The following is a 12,521-nucleotide window of genomic DNA, read 5'->3' as shown; positions in this document are numbered from 1 at the left end:
ATCAACATTTTCTAACAGATTGTGGGGTGCAGCGTTGGACAGAGAAGAGAATTTGGCCGTGGCAATTTTGGTGCAAACTGACCCTTTACTGCTGGTTGAACATGGCCTAACTGTTCCTTTGTCCCCTTTTACAGCCAGGTGGACCATGTGATTCCTCCGAACTGTTACAAAACTAATGATGTTAAAGGAGCAAAGTGGACAAAATATCCACTAAGAAGTGTATAAGAAGTTAGTCATTATTAAAAATAGATAGAATCCTACTGGCCCCAGAGTGTGCCAGCCCACTGGGAAGATGCCCTGTATGCCAGATTACAGCCCTGGTGGGCGACTATGTGATTCTCGTCAGTTACAAGCATGAAATTAGAAACTGGACACAGAGAGACTTTACTAAAAATCAATTTAGCTTTTGATCAACATAAATTTAATAATTCACACTAATAGGTAGCCTCTAGTCTAAATGATAAGCTGACAAGTTTTTGCTTCTAAATCAAGCTGTGATCACTTAAAATAAAAGCCATACCTGAACTGATTTATGCAGAGAACAGGTCAGAGAGGATCTGTGAGTGGCCTATAATCATCCATTTTATTTAAACTGTTGAAACATGAATACAAATAAGCACTTATATATTGTACTGGACATTATAAATCTAACAATATAAATATTGAAACCCTCTTCATCAGTCATAAACAACATCTATTTCTCAGAGTGTATAGGAAAAAAAAACGTGTACATATTACTTTAAACAGGACTATTGAATAAATATGTGACGACACACTTTAGAGTTCAGGTCTCAGTGCAAAAATCCTACACAGGGGATAAGGCAGAAACTTTCTAGAAAGATTTAAAAACTATACAAACACTGTCAAGAGAAAAGTTTGCACAGTTTACGCAGACATAATCTATAGGAAGGCCTAAGAGATTACAAAACCACTTCCATTGGTCCCAGTATAGAGTAATATTGGCTATCATAATCATTTACCTTGGTTGTCCTAATGAGGAGGGGGGCTAATAAAAGGTTAAAGATCCACAAAAACTAAAGCATTGGATTAAAAAGTCCCCCAAAGCTCCTCCATGGTTCATTCAGGTGGACAGGTGAATGGCTACAGTTAGAGTATAGGCAGCACAGGCTGATTAGAATCAGATTCACTGAATTATCTGGGTCTCCTCTGCTCCATCCCGTTAGGCAGAAACCCTGCAATGATGGGGACCGGCCATATGAGAGCAGCAACACTCCACACGATGATCACCAGAGTCATGAAACAAGCCACAAGTGTCGACTCGATCGGCTTCCTGTTCAGCCTCCAACTTTTGTCCCCCTTCAGCTCGTCCAGGCTGAAATCCACGCAGCAGAAAGTGACCTGATCCCCGCTCTGCTGGCCCCGTGATCGGCCCTGACCGAACCTCCTGTACCGGGACATCCCGCAGCCCACGCACAGCCTCAACTCCTGCTGACCCCCGGTGACTCCCAGGTGCTCGATGACTACAGGGGAGATCGCCCTGTTGAAGGAGGCGGAGAAAAAAGCCCTGCCGTGATTATTGGTGGTGTAGATGAGCACATCGCACTGGAAGCCGAAGCTGCTGTCCCAGCGCGCCACCAGCGAGGTGGGCAGCAGTCTCTGGACGCTCACGTTACACTGGGACAGACCCTGTAGGGAGGAGGCGTCGGCCGAAGCATCGCTCTCCTCCACGGACCTTTTGGAGAAGCGCACGTCCACCTCCAGGTTGGCCATGAACCTGTTGGAGGAGTTGATGGGCGGCAGGAGGAGGTCTTCGTCGCTCCAGCTTTGGCATCGCTGGAGGAGTCCGGCCACCGCGGTCAGAGCCAGCAGGAGGGTCGGGGAGTCGCTCAGCATGGCACAGGGCGCGTCTGTCCTGCTCGCATGGTGCTGTGACGATCCGCAGGCGACGAACGAGGCGCGCGCAATGTTTGGAGATTACCAGTCGCCGGTGATTTTTTTTTTTTTTTTATGAACGGGGAGACTCAATTTCCTGCTCGACTGGTGGAAAACGTCCACAGACTGTCACATGCACGCATCCCCCCTCCTCCCTCTGGATACCTCCCCCCTGACTTGTTCTCCAAATGTGCAGAGCGGTCTGTGAACAGGAGGAGAGGCAGGCTGAGCAGCTCTGAGCGCTGCCTTCATCACAGCCTGGAGCTCCTCTCCTCCTCTGACTCTTCAGGTGTGAGCGCAGAGACACAGGGGAGTGATGGTGGAGGGGGAATCCAGTGCGCAGGGACAGGAGTTTAACACACATCCTCCAATAAGAAAGCTCACACACATGCACTATAAAACTTTCTGAATGAAATTAAACAAACTGACTCATTTAAAAACAAAATCTTCTTCAGTCTGACTGATTCTGATCTGTGTGGTCAGTCTGTGTGCAGCACTTTCTCTCCTAATGATAAAAAAGGGCGATGATTTTTAAACAAGAACAAGAGAACCTGTGGCATCATTGCTCTATCACAACCCTGCTCTCTGATTGTAGCTGAGTTGCTGTTTTTTTTTCTAAACAGCCTTTGAGGCATATGGGCATATAACAAGTAGGTCTCATAATATGCAGAATTCCTGACGGGAAACTGTGTCTGAACATAGCAGCCTCTGCCATCAGTGTGTAAAAGTGTGCATATACACACAGGGTGAATGTTAAAGCCTTTCTGAATTGCCAGAACACTGGAAAATAGCTAGTACAGTTAGTATAGTGTCCATGCATCTTATATCCACCACTGTGCAGCCTATTTTTCGATCCATTTGAAATGAAAAGAAGAAAAAGACTCTAAGAATCACGTTGTTAAACATAAATAACATACGCTTTTAGCAAACACCTCAAGGTTGCTACTGGAGTCCATTACTACAGAGGACAGGAGCAGAGCGTACTCAGTTTTGTCTCCAGTTTTGAATATGAGCTGATGAGAAAGCCTGATCAACAATTCCCCTGCTGCAATGAAAGATTTTTATTAGAAAATACCACGTTGTGCCGATAGGCTACAATAATCTGAGAAAAATGATGGGATTTTTGTGACCAAAAGGTCACATCAGTAACTTTTGTTTCATCTGAGCTGAAAGATCAGGAGTTAATCTACATCCCATCCGGGGAAGATTAACTTCTGAACCTTTATGTAACCAGAGTGTGTTCACTGAGATCAGAGCCGGTTAGGACCGCAGACTCAGTAAGGAGGCTGCAAAGGCTGAGAAACACACCTGAGAGGTGGTGATGGAGAGGTAAAGGCACTAGATTATCTCTCTGGATCAAGATAAGTTTAAATTTTATTTTTTAAAATCCCTAGTAGGAGTTTAGACCTGCAAATAAACTCAGACCAAATATCTTTAGAGGAGTGAAATGTCATACAAAGTGTTACCCTCTACTCACTGATAAAGTTTCCCTTTAATAAGCAGATGTCATAACTTAAATACACCCAGTATTCTGTGATAGATCTGCTTTAACGCAAGACTGCACGGGTATATTTTATTGAAGACATCATTAATGTTTGACATTTTATCATTAGTTATGAAATAAGACATGCTTGTGACTGATTGCCGTGCTTTTCAGTAGTAATGTTGTATGTGAAAAGAAATGAGTGTTAGGTTTGTTTATCTCGTAGAATTAAATGTCATTGCTTTGACATGTGCACAAGCATGGTAAAAACAAATAAGAGGCAAATGTGGTAAACTTCATGAAAATGAACTCATATTTTTTCTTTATGGTAAAATAAAAACAGATGACAAAATACCAGCACAATGTTGTTTTTCTTATTTAGACCAAAATGTGTTTTATTTCTACATGTTTATACCAGGGAGCGTTGGCTTATTTCTGCATACACCCACTTTAGGATATAAATCAATATTCTAATGATAAAATTCTCTAACACATATTGTGCATGTGTTTTCAGCAGTCTGTAATCTGTGTGCTTGTTTGTTCATCTGCTCCCACAGCTCTCTGTATGTTTGGCGTTTGCTTCGCTCGGCCACGTTGTGCACTCAGGGGCATCCAGACACATCAATAAACATGTGTCTCCTCTGTGCTGCAGCAGCAGGGGTTTAGTACACATTCAGTATCACCTGGCTTCTGTATCTGAAGCTGAAGAGGACACAATCAACACTCTCCTCCTCCTCTTCCTCCTGTACCCTCCCTTTCTGTGTATTTTGGTCCTCTGCTTCATCACAGAGAATCTGATTATACTTAGAGCTTCGGACACAGCTGCAGTTAATCTCAATTTCATGGAGTCATAATAAAGCTTTAAACATTAGGAGTAGCGGTGGAACACCTGGTCTGTGGTGAAGGGGGGCTTAAAACCTGCAGTCAACTTGGCTACAAGTTCAGTCAACAATAACTGTCTTGCTTTGAAGAAAGCCTTAGAGTCACAAATACAAAACCAGCCTTTGGCAAAATGTCACATTTTTTAAAACTCATTTTCAAACATTTTCATCGACTTATATATTATAGCAGTCCATCATACTGTCAAAATGTAAATAGCTTTGATTTAAGAAAAATGATATTTAGATGAAAGTGTCCTCTGCAAATGGAGAATGAATAAAAGATTCATTTTCTAGAGAGGAGGATCTGTCAGTGTCTCTGTTTAGAAATATAGACTTTGATTTGTCTAGTTCTAGGATTGTTTTATCTTCTGATGAAAAGCCATAGCTGTGATTTGTTTGACTATACTGATGTGACTTACTTTTAACCAGGGCAGGTCTGCCCACAGGCCCCTGAAACACCCAGAGGACCCTCCACAGTTGAGATTTATTGATGATGTCAATGCATGTGTGTTGGATCAGTAGCATTGGTGCTACAGTTACTTCATTTTGGAGCTGGATGGTGTGTGAGGATTTTACTGGGTTCAGATGTTGAAATTATTAAGTTGTGCTACTTTTTGATCCCTTCCACCACTTTCCACCCTTTGCCTGCTACTTCTTGTTGCCATGTTTCACCGATTTTTGCCAATTCTTGTGCCACTTTTAACTTATTTTTGCTGCTTTACACCCCTTTCCCTCTCATGTTTTATCAATAAATGCAGCTTTTTTGCAAGTTTACATCAATTTTTGCCACTGTTTGCCCTATTTTCAACTTTTTTTTCTGACACATTTAACCCTCTTTGACACTCTATTTTGGTCATCTACCCCCCTTTTGCAGCCCTTTAGCCATTTTTTCAATTGTTTGCCACTTTTAAACCATTTCTACAACTATTTGCCCATTTTGCTACTTTAAACCTATTGCTGCCTCTTTTTGCTTTTTCTTTGTCACTTTTAACTCATTTTCACCACTTTTTTGGCCATTTTCACAGCTATTCATTTCTTTCTTCTATTTTATTCTTTGGCATCCTGACATTTGTGGCTCGGCTATGAAGACTGATATTACTTTTATAATCATTTAGTTCAGGGTACCCATCCACATTGTTAACAATAGAAAGATAATTCTTTTTTTTTTTAAGATAAAGGGTTTACATTTGGAAAAAAATGTTACATTATGCAGCATAAATGAATATATATATCTTTGTTACTTTGACAAGAGTGGTTATTATTCTAATGAAAGTAAAATATGGTTTTCAGGCTTAACTGTACAATGGGCCATGATTTGCAGACCTCCATGGGCCCCAGAAAGCTCTCCTATTTATCCCCCTTTATGGGCGACCCTGACCAAGTTTAACAAAATAGTACCACTGGTTCACAATATTTGAAATTACACTAGAATTTATTGAAAATAATTCCTAAAAATTTAAGTCACTTTTTGGTGCATGTAATCTTGGTAAGTAAGCTAATGTTTGTTGTTTATTAGTTTGAATCAGGGCTGTCAAATGATTTAAGTTTTAAATTGCAATAAGTCTCAGAATATTTGTGGAACAGTGCTTCCCAAAGTGTGAGCCTCAGAGGTACTGCAGGTGGTCTTATGAGCTCAATTACAGTAAAAATAAAGCAGAAACATTAAATTATTATAAAATTGATTTTGTGTTGATTTTTTTAACACTAGAATTCAGAAGATTTCACGTATGTGCCACTTTTTTGTAGTTTATTTTGTCTTAAGTACAGAACCAGTGTCATGATTTAACTAGCGTTGGATTAACTGGTGACATTTTGATAATTCTACAACACAGCTCATATCCCAGTCAGTTTAGCAAGACATTTGGCAACATTTAGACATTGCTTGCTTATCTGGACACTACAATCTTACTTCATTCTTCTTTGCAAAAGGTGTGAACAGCCCTTTCAAGTCCAGACACAAATTCTCTCTTGGATTGAGGTCTGGGATTTGACTCGGCCACTCCAGAACATTCACCTTGTCCCCTTTAGACATTTTCTGTTCAGCTTTCATTGAATACTTCAGGTCATTGTCTTGCAGGAAAATAAATCTCTTCTCTAAGCCATAGTTCTCTTGCAGACTGAATCAGATTGTCCTCCAGAATTGTTCTATATTTTGCCGCATTCATTTTACCCTCTACCTTTAAAAGCCTTCCAGGGCTGGCTATTGAGATACATGCCCACAGCATGATGCTGCCACCATTGTGCTTCACAGTGGAGATGGTGCGTTTGTGTAATTTTGTCATTGTTGTTTCTCAAAAAGCCATATTATTTTGACCATGATTAATTTCTAAAATCAATAATAAGGTAAAACAACTAAGAGGGTGAATACCTTTTTATAGGCACTGTATTGTATCTCGTCATGTTGTGTCATATCTGATGTCATCAAGATGTCTGCATGTAGGTTCACAGCGACTTCCTTCTCAAGATGCCCTTCAAAACTGTTTTCCTGATGGTCTAGTGTAGCAGTGTTGCCATTGAAAGTTATGTTTGCTTGTTAAACTGTATGAGGGTTTACCTAATGACATTTTCAGAACATTTTCTGGCCTATGCCACCTCTCATAATGTTAACCATTTTTTAGTATTAATTTTAGTGTTACTGTTGTGCTTTTATTTGATCCCAGATCATTTATTTTTTGCATGTAACATGTTATACCTTGAAATACTGCACACTTTAACACAAAAGCAGAAGAAGATTTCACCCTCCTGAAGAAGCTCTCAATCACTCATTAAAAGGATAAATCACCCACACTTGTCGAACACTTAACTGCGCGTGCATGTCGCTTGTGGTACCTATTTGTAAAGGCTGATGTGACTTTTAATGAGGCAATAATTATGCCTTTAACCCCAGTGGACTCTTTCTATTAATGTATACATAATGCATCAGAAAAGATAACAAGCTATTGACAGAACTGGGCCGTTGACCGGGGGCGAAATCATGATGAATTATTCTCTTTAATCTTTGCAGGCAGGGAATTCTGAACACCACTTGTTTGAATTGTTTTCTTCTGTGCTGTTTAAATGGTGTAATCTGCTCTGGAGGACCGCCTCTGTGTGTTTGATGTGAGGGCCAGCCAAAATGAAAGACGCTTTGGCCTTGATTTGCATTCAAAAGCCATCGCCATGGTGTCTCCATTTGATTACAACAGTGCATCCTGATCAACATTTTGGCTTAAAAACAATCATGTAGTTGTTTAGTTTCTTTAACTGCACTCTTAAACATCTCTCCGGTGCTGAAAAACACTCCCACTTGCCTCCTAACGCTGGTCCCTCTGCATCAGAGCTGCTTCAGACAATGTTCAGAGCAAGAAGATGTAAATGACTTCCTTGTTCATTAATTATGCTATAAAAATGTAAATTGCTTTGGTGACAAAAAATGCAAATGGGACTAAGATAAAAGTCTCTTGTGCCAAAGGAGAGTGTATGAAAGATTCATTTTCCAAGAGAGGAGGACCTGTTAGTGTCTCTGAGCTGGATCAGACACCATTAGTCCAACGGCCAGGCTCACACAGACAACCAGCTTCATTAAAAGGTGAGAATTCACTGTGCATCCTCACAGGAACAATGTTTAAACTTCTCTTTTACATCTGAGCCTGCATTCTGAATCCCCCTGTCTGTCTTTCTCCTGCAGGCCTGTCATACTACCAATCAGTACCAGGACCCGTCACCACGGCAACAAAACGGTGCCTTCCCAAGAAGCAGAGGAGCAGTGGGGTGTCGAGGAAATATACAGTGTTTGGTTTCTAATAGCAAAATCAATGTTATTACTGCTATGTTTGGAGTCATAGCAGGGGTTCAGAGTAGGTCCAGTCTGTAAAGACCAGACCAGCCTACAGACAGATCTACAGTAAAGCTGAATCGCAGCATTCATCAGATGGCCACAAAGCATCAGACAGATCTATAAATCTGTGCCGCACTGTACCACAGACAAAAACATAAATCAGTGTGATATATGTTTGAATTTGTGTTTATAAGCTGGATAAAGATGTGGAACCAAATGCAAGATTCAGAGACAGGATGCAAAATCAAAATCTGTTCAAGCTGAGAGCAGGGTTCTGCTCTCAGGATGTCACATCCATATGCAGAGGTATCCAAAACGGCAGGCAAAGTCCAAAACACAAAAGAGCTGATTGAAACATGAACACAAGAAACACTGAAATGCTGCCCTACAGGAACAAAACTAATAGATACACAAGAAGAGGAGCTAAAGCTATGTCTCATTTCAGGTGCTTAATCCTCCGGAGTTACACCTAAGTGTGTAGAAGGTTGTTTTATTTTGAAGGCCTCTTCAAATGCATCTAACAGATGCATCCATTTTTAAAGAAGATGCATCCATTTTTCCTCAATGAAGGATCTATCTGGTGCATCCTTTGTGGCCCATCACATCCCAGTATCCACTGACAGCTCAACAACAACATGGCTGACACTCAAGCAGCCAGGAGATACACCTCTAAATGTAAGTGCAGATGTTGAGGTTGCTTGGGGACAGAGGTGCTTGGAAACGGAAGGGTAAAGGCAGGGAATGCTGGTGACTTAAACTGGAAACCCTCTATAGACAAGACCGTCTCATTTCATATAAATATGAGCAGTCTACGCAAGCTAGGAAGGCGGGTAACTTCAGACACTTCATCTTCGGCAGTTGGCGGTCAGCATGAGCATGGTTCTGCTCGAGGTTCCTACCAGTTAAAGGGAAGGTTTCCCTCGCAATGGACCAATGTACTTAAATGTGGGAGACGTCTTATGTGTTTGTAAGCAGCTACAGGATGCGGGAAAGTAGATCCATCCATCAGCTTTATTCTCAGCTGGTGTGTCGCTGAGTGGGAAGACTCTGGTCAAAACCTGGCTACAGGGGGCTGGCTAGCAAGAGCAGAGAATAAAGGTTTGGATTGAGTGACGTGAAGCCGTGTTTCCAAAAGCATTACCATGTCCTCCACAGCTCCAAATAAACTACATTATATAGACGTAGCATTATGGGTGAAGGAGGACAGGGAAAATTTGAATATCTGGCACAGGGAGTCATCCGAGGCAGACACAGAAGTTGAGGCTAAGCCAGGCAAGGTTCTGGTAGAAGAGGACAGGGAGGATAAGAGAAAAGCTGCTAAACCGCAAGAGTGCTTGTTGTTAAGTATATGTACGAGTAAATGTACAACAGCTATGAAACAGTTGTGATGAGAAGTAGAATGAGTAAAAAATATTAACTTTGGTGCTATCATGATGTAGGAAAACACAGCAGCTTCTCCGTTTGCGGGTGTGTAATGGTGGTTGGCAATGAGAAACAGACGAAAAGAGCAGCTGTGCTAAGGAAGTGACGCAATACGCTCACTGTACGTCAGCCATGTTGGTGGATGGGGACCTGAGGGGGACAAACATGAAACATAAAAAAATGCAATTTTGGAGTTTTATACAAAATGTATACATTTTCATGATGTCGTCATGCTTCCAGTTTCGACCCAGTACACCCAAGAAGTCCTCTGAGAGGTATGATGACCATTGGAGCAACAGGGAGGTTTGCAAATCGAGACAGGCAGACAGACAGACGGCTCTCCAATTATAGTTAGATACATCAGAGTACAGGATGGATGGATGGATGGTTAACTGGTTGGCTGCAAATGGTTTAAAAATATCACTTTGTCTGCACTGTAAAGTTTCATAAAGTTTAAGAAGAACTGGATTTTCCTCCTTTGTCTGATTTTGTGTGCAGGTCTTTGCACAAACCTTGATTTTTCAAAATCCTTTATTTGACAACAGATCCATTGCCACAGGTGTATAAAATCAAGCACCTATGCATTCTCCATTTGCAAACATTTGTGAGCCAAAATGGGTTGCTCGGAAGAGCTTAGTGACTTCAAGTGTGGTACCGTGAAACCTGTAAAACTAACTTCTTAACCTCATTTTAATATTACAATGTCAATTCTACTAAGCTAATTGTGAGTGGTTCAGGGAATACCCAGCATCTTGTAATTGCTTTTTTGCAAGCAGAAATGACAATTATGCACGTAAAAATGAAGATTCAATCAAGGACAAAACAAGATAAGAATTTAAAAATCAGCATGTTTATATTTTAATGAGATTGCGGTCAGAGACTTGCTACCAGCCAGTTTGAGTGCTTTCAGGAAACCACAGAGGGATCTACTGAACTGAGGAGTTGTTCGCTAATTAACAACATTAATTGCCGAGGCTGCTCTGGAATCAGGCAAAGTGGACAGGGAGCCAGTCAGAAAAATAATTTAAATGTGCATTTTTGTAGAACAGCTATTCTGCTGTTCCGTCTGTCTGTTTGATCTAAAATGAGTGAGGGGTTATGCAGAAGACATGGAAGAAAAGAGGAGAGATCAGGAGGGAGATTGATGCTGGCTGACACGACTGAACAGATTCTGTAAGATCTTATTCCAGATTTGAACCTCCTCATCTCCTCCATGTTTAGGTCCTTGCCTACACAGAGATGAGATGAGTGTAATACACATGAGGGTTTTCAATGTGAAATAGGCCCTGGAAATAACATCACACTTATCAAAACCTCTGAACCTCTGTCAGAGGCGCTCAGAGACCCATCAGCCGACTCCGAGAGCTGAGATGGTGTGCGATTGCTTTCTTATGGCACCACCGGCCTTCTTCTCATCGAGGCGCATGTGGATTGTGAATCACAGACTGGTCCACAAAAATAAAGTCACCTTGGACAGGTGAAGACAAGCCAGCCCTCCCTCCCTTTGAACTCCCCTCGCCTGTTTGCTGCTCTGGGTGGTCGTTTGTCATCTGGTTGTCTGCTGGTGAAATGCAATCGTTGTTCTGAAAACGGGGAAAGAGCGGGCGGGTTGTTTGTCATAGTGGGATTGTGGGAGGAAAAGGAGGATGATTGGGTGCCTTCAAAAGAGATTTGTTTGAAAATCAACAAAAGCAGATTAGACCTGAGACTCAAAACCAGTGAAGCCGTCCAAAAAACTTGAACGCAACCAGAAATAAACGACTAAAAGACTTGCCATAAAACTGCGGAAAGATGCCATGTAGTTTTATTTATTTCTGCTGATTGAAGTAAAATCTAAAGAAATTGGACTCTGAGACTGGCAACAGGATAGACGGTGTTACTTTCACAGAACTGATTCCATGTTTTATTTTAGTGTTTTGTGTCTCCACAGATTTCCAGCAAAGCTCACTCAGACGTTCCCTGAGGACACAGAGCCTCCATCTGCTGCTGTTATATGATACCCATCAGTTTTCCTCATGTGTCCACTGTTAGACCATTATTTCAGAATAATATCGACCTGCATCAGCCAAGAAACCTCACCAAATCTGATGGACAGAGAGCATGAGGTTGTTTTTTCCTTAGGAAAAAGGCTGAATCAGAGATGTTCTCTCATATTCATGTGCATGCACAAGTGTGCAGTATGTGTTGGTTATTTACAATGAGATATTCCTGTCTTTGTGCTTTCCACAGGGGTTGAAATGGCTGGGCTCAGATTGAAAAAGGTGACACTTCTACTCACATATTGTATCTATCTTGCTCCAGTACTTTCACTTTTTCTCTGGATGTGAGATAGACACATAGAGGAAAAGGAAGACATGCAACAAAGACAGTTGTGTTGATGTGTCTCTTCAGTCCACTGACTGCCTGAACAATCTGAATTTAGAAATAATCAAATAAAATCAGTTTGCATATTTTGACAATCAAATCTGATCACACTCAACGATCTTGATGGATTATTTAATAAAGACATCTTTTTTTGTCATTTTGTTGTTTTTTTTTTACCTCCATTTTTGAGACAATCATATGATAAAGTCTCCCAGAGACAGATATGTTTTCAGGGTGTCATGGTGCTCTTCTTGGACACACTGATGGAGAAGGCTGCTATTTAAAGTGAAAAAAGCAGAGACACCAGGAAGCTCACACATCAAGCATTTATTTGGAACAAGTGATATTTCCAGCAAAGCCCAGTTTTTGGATCCAGCACTCGTTCCTCACTGATGTGCATGTCCTATTGTTTTTTAGCTAAAATGCACGTCAGTATAAACCAGTGCTTTCCAAAGAGTGGGCCCACTGGTGGACCCTGGCGTTGTTTCGGTGCAGAAGATGGATGTATGGTGTAGTGTTGGATTAACTTGTGACACCCAAACATTTTACTAGTCCACACATTTCTTAATTCTAAGAATTTATGAGTGCCTTTGGGGGCGTGATTTAAAAAACTAAAGTACAATTAAAAAGATGAAAATTATAAAAGAAAATGTTGGTGAGT

The 12,521-nt window shown here is 41.2% G+C and overlaps 1 protein-coding gene across 1 annotated transcript; it reads right to left on the bottom strand.

Moving 5' to 3' along the window:
- Positions 1 to 573: 573 nt before the first annotated feature.
- Positions 574 to 2,175, bottom strand: LOC121513139 (transmembrane protein 158). The gene has a single exon (XM_041792685.1). It carries the CDS (start codon positions 1,852 to 1,854, stop codon positions 1,153 to 1,155), a length of 702 nt encoding a protein of 233 aa, XP_041648619.1. The 5' UTR covers positions 1,855 to 2,175; the 3' UTR covers positions 574 to 1,152.
- Positions 2,176 to 12,521: the final 10,346 nt, after the last annotated feature.

This window comes from Cheilinus undulatus, linkage group 8 (genome assembly GCF_018320785.1).
Source record: "Cheilinus undulatus linkage group 8, ASM1832078v1, whole genome shotgun sequence".
Lineage (NCBI taxonomy): Eukaryota > Metazoa > Chordata > Actinopteri > Labriformes > Labridae > Cheilinus > Cheilinus undulatus.
Note: the sequence above shows the minus strand (reverse complement) of the source record. Positions and strands in the feature narration are given on the sequence as shown.

Excerpts from the sequence above, each read along its gene's own strand:
- LOC121513139 (XM_041792685.1), bottom strand. The coding sequence starts at position 1,854 with ATGCTGAGCGACTCCCCGACCCTCCTGCTGGCTCTGACCGCGGTGGCC.